At 51.1% G+C, this 5,965-nt stretch overlaps 1 protein-coding gene across 23 annotated transcripts in view; it reads left to right on the forward strand.

The window, feature by feature from the left end:
* Positions 1 to 4,541: 4,541 nt before the first annotated feature.
* Positions 4,542 to 5,965, forward strand: part of SRRM1 (serine and arginine repetitive matrix 1) — a 29,669-nt gene continuing 28,245 nt past the window's right edge. For 13 of the 23 annotated variants that reach the window (XM_017534580.2, XM_017534584.2, XM_017534581.2 and 10 more), the window contains exon 1: positions 4,542 to 4,784. In XM_017534580.2, the coding sequence (XP_017390069.1) occupies positions 4,764 to 4,784 (21 nt within the window). In that variant the 5' untranslated portion in view covers positions 4,542 to 4,763. The remainder of the gene's footprint in view (positions 4,785 to 5,965) is intronic. The other 10 variants (XM_037740664.1, XM_037740667.1, XM_017534590.2 and 7 more) reach the window with 2 other exon arrangements.

A 5,965-nucleotide genomic window follows, 5' to 3' on the forward strand; every position in this document is an offset into this window, starting at 1 on the left:
TGTACTGGTAATGCAGTGTTTTACTTAAACCTGACTAATGTAAAAATAAGAAACAAAATGGTGCAGAGATGATACAAATGGCATAAAATGAACAAAGAAAATTATGATATATAACAATAATGAAAGAAAATTATGATAAAATATGACTTAAAGATTTTTATAACATCATTTCACAGTACTGTACATATAGCCTACTCAACTTACGACCAAATCGTGTTACAACCGGTCTGTCAGAACTAATCGTGGTCATAAGTCGAGCACTAGCTGTATTGCTAATTGAAAACTTTTCCCAATACCCCACCGTGATGACTTGCAATATAGTTGGCATTGGCAATTTCTGACAGTCTCTATGGAGATTGAATAAAGAAAAAAGGGAAAAAAAAGAGATGCGGCAGTGGGGTTGGAGATGGCGGAATCTCACTGTTTTGTCCAGGCTGGTCTCAAACCCTTTGCCTGGAGCAAACCTCCCACCTCAGCCTCCCAAAGAGCTGGGATTACAGACATGATTCATGATGCCCAGCCTTAGACGCTTATTCATACATTCACTTCAACAAATGTTTATTGCACTCCAAGGATGGACAAATCCACAACCTCGTGGAGCTTTTTTTTTTATTTTTATTTTTAAAGTGGGGGAAGAAGGTAGTAAACATATAAACAAAATAGATAATAATCCCAGGTAATGTTAAGTGCTATTTAAAAAAAAAAAAGACTGGGTGTGGTGGTACATGCTTGTAATCCCAGCATTTTAGGAGGCAGACTGCTTGAGCTCAGAATTTCAAGAGTAGCCTGGGCAACACAGTGAAACCTCATCTCAAAAAAAGAAAAAAATTAACCAGCTGTGGTGGTGTGAGCCTGTAGTCCGAGCTATTCAGAAGACTGAGGTGGCAGCATCACTTAAGACCAGAAAGTGGAGGCTGCAGTGAACCGGGATCACACCAATGCACTCCAGTCTGGGTGACACAGTGAGACCTTGTCTCAAAAAGAAAAGAAAAATAGGCCAGGCAGGGTGGCTCATGCCTGTAATCCCAGCACTTTGGGAGGCTGAGGTGGGAGGATCACTTGAGCCCAGGAGTTAACGACCAGCCTGGGCAACATAGTGAAGTCCCCATCTCTGAAAAACAATTTAAAAATTAGCTGGGTTGCCGGGCGCGGTGGCTCACGCCTGTAATCCCAGTACTTTGGGAGGCCGAGGCGGGTGGATCACGAGGTCAAGAGATCGAGACCATCCTGGTCAACATAGTGAAACCCCGTCTCTACTATAAATACAAAAAAAAATTAGCTGGGCATGGTGGTGCGTGCCTGTAATCCCAGCTACTCAGGAGGCTGAGGCAGGAGAATTGCCTGAACCCAGGAGGCGGAGGTTGCGGTGAGCCAAGATGGTGCCATTGCACTCCAGCCTGGGTAACATGAGTGAAACTCCGTCTCAAAAAAAAAAAAAAAAAAAAAAATTAGCTGGGTGTGGTGGCACATGCCTGTAGTCCCAGCTACTAGGGGTGCTGAAGTAGGAAGATTGCTTGAGCAGAGGATATCAAGGAGGCTGCAGTGAGCTGTGATTGCATCGCTGCACTCCAGCCTGGGTAACAGAGTAAGACCTTGTTTCCAAAAGAAAAGAAAAAAGAAAGGTAGGATAGAGTGAGGGGATTGAGGGTGTCCTTTCTGGAAGATTGTTCAGAAAAGGCTTGATGAAGAGGTGCCATTTGAATCACCTCTTAGTCATTTTAGGCTACCAATATATAGACTAAGAAATTGCCATTTGAAACCTAAATCTGTTTATAATCAGACAAGCATCTGTAGTTTATTGTGGCTGCAACTCAGAAGTGAGGGATGAGGAGAGGAAAGGACCAGCTATTGAAACAGGTGAAAAGGCAAGAGTTGGTTATAGTGTGAGAAAGAGAGAAGAATCATGATAGAAAGAAAGGTGGGCTCATTCTTTGAGAATGGGAAACCAGAAGGCTGAAGGCAAGTGGATGAAGATGAATTCAGTTTAAGCCATGTTGAGTTTGAGGTGTCTACAGGACATCCAAATGAACAGGTGAGCAGGAAGTTGAAAATACAGGTCTGGAGCAGACCTGTGCCAGAGAGGTACACAGGTTTGAAATATGAAAGGTAATCAAAACCAAGAGAGGTAAGAGACGGCACTTTTGTTAAAGAAAAAAGTAGTCAATGACAGAACCACCAGAAAAACCAGCATTTATAGGATTGACAGCAAAGAGGCAGAGAAGAACGGAATCACTAATCAGAAGCATAGAGAATAGGGAGATGTGGGGTGTTGTGATTTCATAGTTCCCATGTGGTCCAGTAGCTTGTTCTGTGGAGGCCTGTCACTTCCCTGTCTTCAGTCATCTGACGAAGCCTTCACTCACTGAACAAATGTTTATTGCACTCGTGCCATGTGTCACTTTTCTAGGTGCTGGAGACATATGAATGAACAAAACAGTAAGCCCTGACTTTAAGGCACTTACATTCTAATGTGGGGAACAGACAATAAGCAAACATTAAAAACAGGTTAAACGACTGGGCGTGGTGGCTAGCACAGACCTGTAACCCCAGCACTTTGGGAGGCTAAGGAAGGTATCCCTTGATTTCATGAGTTGGAGACCAGCCTGGGCCAAGATGGCAAAACCCCATCTCTACAAAAAATACAAAAACTGGCTGGGCATGGTGGTGCAGGCCGGTAATCCCAGCCACTCGGGAGGCTGAGGTGGGAGGATGGCTTAAGCCCAGGAGGCGTGACTGCACTCCAGCCTAGGTGAGAGCCAGACCTGATCTCAAACAAGCAAACAACAACAAAAGACCCGGTTAAATGCATATTAGAAGTTGATAAAAGCTATGAAAAAATAGGGTAAGGGGCATCAGGATGTAGACGATATGCCAGCAATTTCCAACCAGGCAGTCAGGATAGGCCTCAGTGAGTGACAATCGAGTAAACACTTGTAAGTTTGCCCAGCAGACATCTGGGAGTAGGTCAGCGTGGTGGCTGACGCCTGTAATCCCAGCAGTTTGGAGGCCAAGGCGGGAGAATCACTTGAACCCGGGAGGCAGAGGTTGCAGTGAGCTGAGATCGAGCCACCGCACTTCAACCTGGGTGACAGAGCGAGACTCCGTCTCAAAAAAAAAAGATATCTGGGAGTAGAGCGTTCAGATTACATAAAAGAAGAAATAGTGGGCATCAGGTAGGATTCGGGCTTTTGTTCTTAGAAAAATGAGAGGCCGCTGGAAGCTTTTGAAAAAAGTGATTAAGGTTTTCTAACAGAACTACCCTGCCGGCTACATTTAGAATAGCAGCTGAGTGGCAAGGGTGGACGCAGGAAGACCAGTTAGGGGGTCAGCGCAGCTCAAGCAAGAGAGATGATGGAGCCCTGAACCAGGATGACAGCAGGGAGGGTTTCTTGACGGTCTGAAAGCCGAGGTAAAGGAGAGTCGAGAGTAACACAGAGTCTTGCGTCCTACAGCAAAGAAAAGATACTACAGTCAGCGGGAGTCCTGGGAGGGGCAAGTCGCTTGTGGTTTTGGTGGAGGGCGAAGGAATCAGGATTTCCTCCGCCTGGGCGCGTGGGACAGGAGAGAAGCCTAAGCTGGAGATGCAGGGATGTCCTGGCGTCTCCAGCCACGAGAGGAAACACACATATACTTCCAGGTGGGCGAAGTGCCGTGAACAGAGAAAAGGGAGGCGAGAGCGGAGGGGCGGAAACGGTACAAAAGATGGCCGGAAGGGGCCGGAGAAAGGGACGCCAGCTTTCCTTCCGAAAAAGAAGGGAGGGCAAGCGCTTGCGGAAAAGCTGGCCGAGTGGGGCCGGCCGCGGTGGCTCAGGCCTAGTCCCTGCACTTTGGGAGGCCAGGAGTTCGAGACCAGTCTGGGCAACAGAGCAAGACCCCCGTCTCTGCTTTACTAGATACAAATAATTTTCAAAACAGTAAGAAAATCTAGCAGTGCGCATCCAACCCGAGGCCCTCGCAGCCAGAGCAGAGGCACCGGGGCGGCCAGGCGAGGCGCTGGTGCTTCTCGGAGTCCGAGCCTCGGGCCGGGGAGAGCCCCAGGCAGAGCCCGAGGGCCACGGCTGTCTCGCCGGCGTCCAGTCCTGCGGCGTGGTTAGGGGGCCGCCGAAACCGAAACTCATCTACTGGACCCTTCTAGCTTCCTCCAGAGGCCGAGCAAGTTGGGCTACAACGCAGATTTCATGTCTGCTACCAAGCTCGACTGCTTTAAGCCAATCCTCTCGTCTGGTAAACGTCTAGTAAACGCGTAAACCCCACACAATCACAACTTTCACAACGACAGGGAGGCCTCAAGCCTCTGGTTGGCGCACGGGCCGCCTCCCTCGCGTCACTCTGAGGTAACAGCCTTTCTCTTCAATCGCTTCAACGAACTCCAGGGCGCCAGGCCTCCCCCACTACGGGTCGAAGAATGGGTCACGTCACATTGCGCGAACGAGGCTGGTCACGCGCCACAAAGGGGTTCGCAGGGTGGGACGACCTGACGGCCCTCCCCTTTGCTCCCATTGGCTGCAGTCGTCAGGTTCGCTTCCTTCACTGCCTACCGGGGAGCCTCGGGCCTGACAGAAGTCCGACCCCTGGCACTCGTGCGCACGCGTGGCAAGCTCCCGGCGCACTGAGCAGGCGCCGCCTCGTGTCGGCCGGAGGGGGCGGGTGGAGCGGCGCGCGCTGCGTCCCAGCGCTCGGCTTTCCCTCCGCCGGTCCCGCCCTCCGTCGCGGCGGCGCGGTGCACCCTGGGATAGGGAGCGATCTCCGAGCGAGGCGGCAAGATGGACGCGGGATTCTTCCGCGTAAGTAGAAGCGCGGGGAGCTGGGGTGAGGCCAGCGGCTTCTTGGTAAGGCCTGGTAGAAGCCCTTAGATTGAGACAGAGTGGCCAGCGAGGGGAGGCTTCGGAGATCGTAAGGATCCTCTTAGTGCCGGTGAACCCCCCCTCCCGCGCTGCGGCGGAGACCGGTGCGCCCCTGCGCAGTCTCCTCCTCCGGAATCGTCCCCCCTACGCGGCGGCGACGGTGGCCGGAAAATGGCGGCGGGAATGGGCCGGGATGGTACCTCGCTGCCCGCCTGCCTTGAGGGGCCTGCAGGCCGAGCGCCGTTTGTGCTGCCGGATCCTGGGGCCTAGCGGAGCGGGAGGAGGAAGTCCCGAGGGGGAGGCCAAAGGGAAACCCTAAGGTCACTGGTGGCGACAGAGCAGGGAGAATATGGTTTAAGGGGTACGTCTTGGGAGAGCATCTTAGGGGAAGGAGGACAGGAAGCAGCATTCAGCGGCTTTTTTTTGAAAAAGCGCCCCCCCCCCCACGTCTTTCCTCCCGGTCCCAAGCCTTCGTGGAGGCGCCCGGTCAGAGTTCGCGGGAGCTCCCGCCCAATATGATATCCCTTCAGGGAGGGGAACCCAGGTAACTTGTAGGGACAATTATTTAAGGTTCTGTGAAGGTAGAGGGTTCAACGAAAACTATGCGCGGGCGTGGAGGCATTTTATGAAGCGATTCAACTCCTTCCCGCCCTCCACGTTCCCCACCACCCGGCACCGTTTGTTTTACTCTTTCGGAGTCTGCTGGCGAATGGTGACTCTTGGCTCTGCCAGCGTCGCCTGCCCATCGCCTGCAGGCTGGGAAGTTACTCCCAGCCGTAGTTGGTCCTCGGGCCCACACCTTATCAGACTCTTGCTGGAGCCTGTGTGTTCCATATTCCACTCCGGTAGGAAATTAGCACTAGGTCAAGATCTAGAAGGGACAGTTAGAGGATTAGAGTTGAGCACCATTGATCTCTCAGGGCTTGCAAACTGTTAATATAAAGTGGAACCATACAGAAACTATTTGGTCTAAGCCAGTATCTCCATTTTCTGAAATACGTTAACTCTTCTTAGGGGCATATAATTTGCAATTTGTGTGTTTTCAAAGGAAAAACTGGAAGAGAGGAAGGCCAGAGCTTTAGTAAAGTATCTTTGGACACTCCGAATTGGACGTTGTAATG

Source organism: Cebus imitator, unplaced genomic scaffold (assembly GCF_001604975.1).
Source record: "Cebus imitator isolate Cc_AM_T3 unplaced genomic scaffold, Cebus_imitator-1.0 Scaffold87, whole genome shotgun sequence".
NCBI classification, from domain to species: Eukaryota; Metazoa; Chordata; class Mammalia; order Primates; family Cebidae; genus Cebus; species Cebus imitator.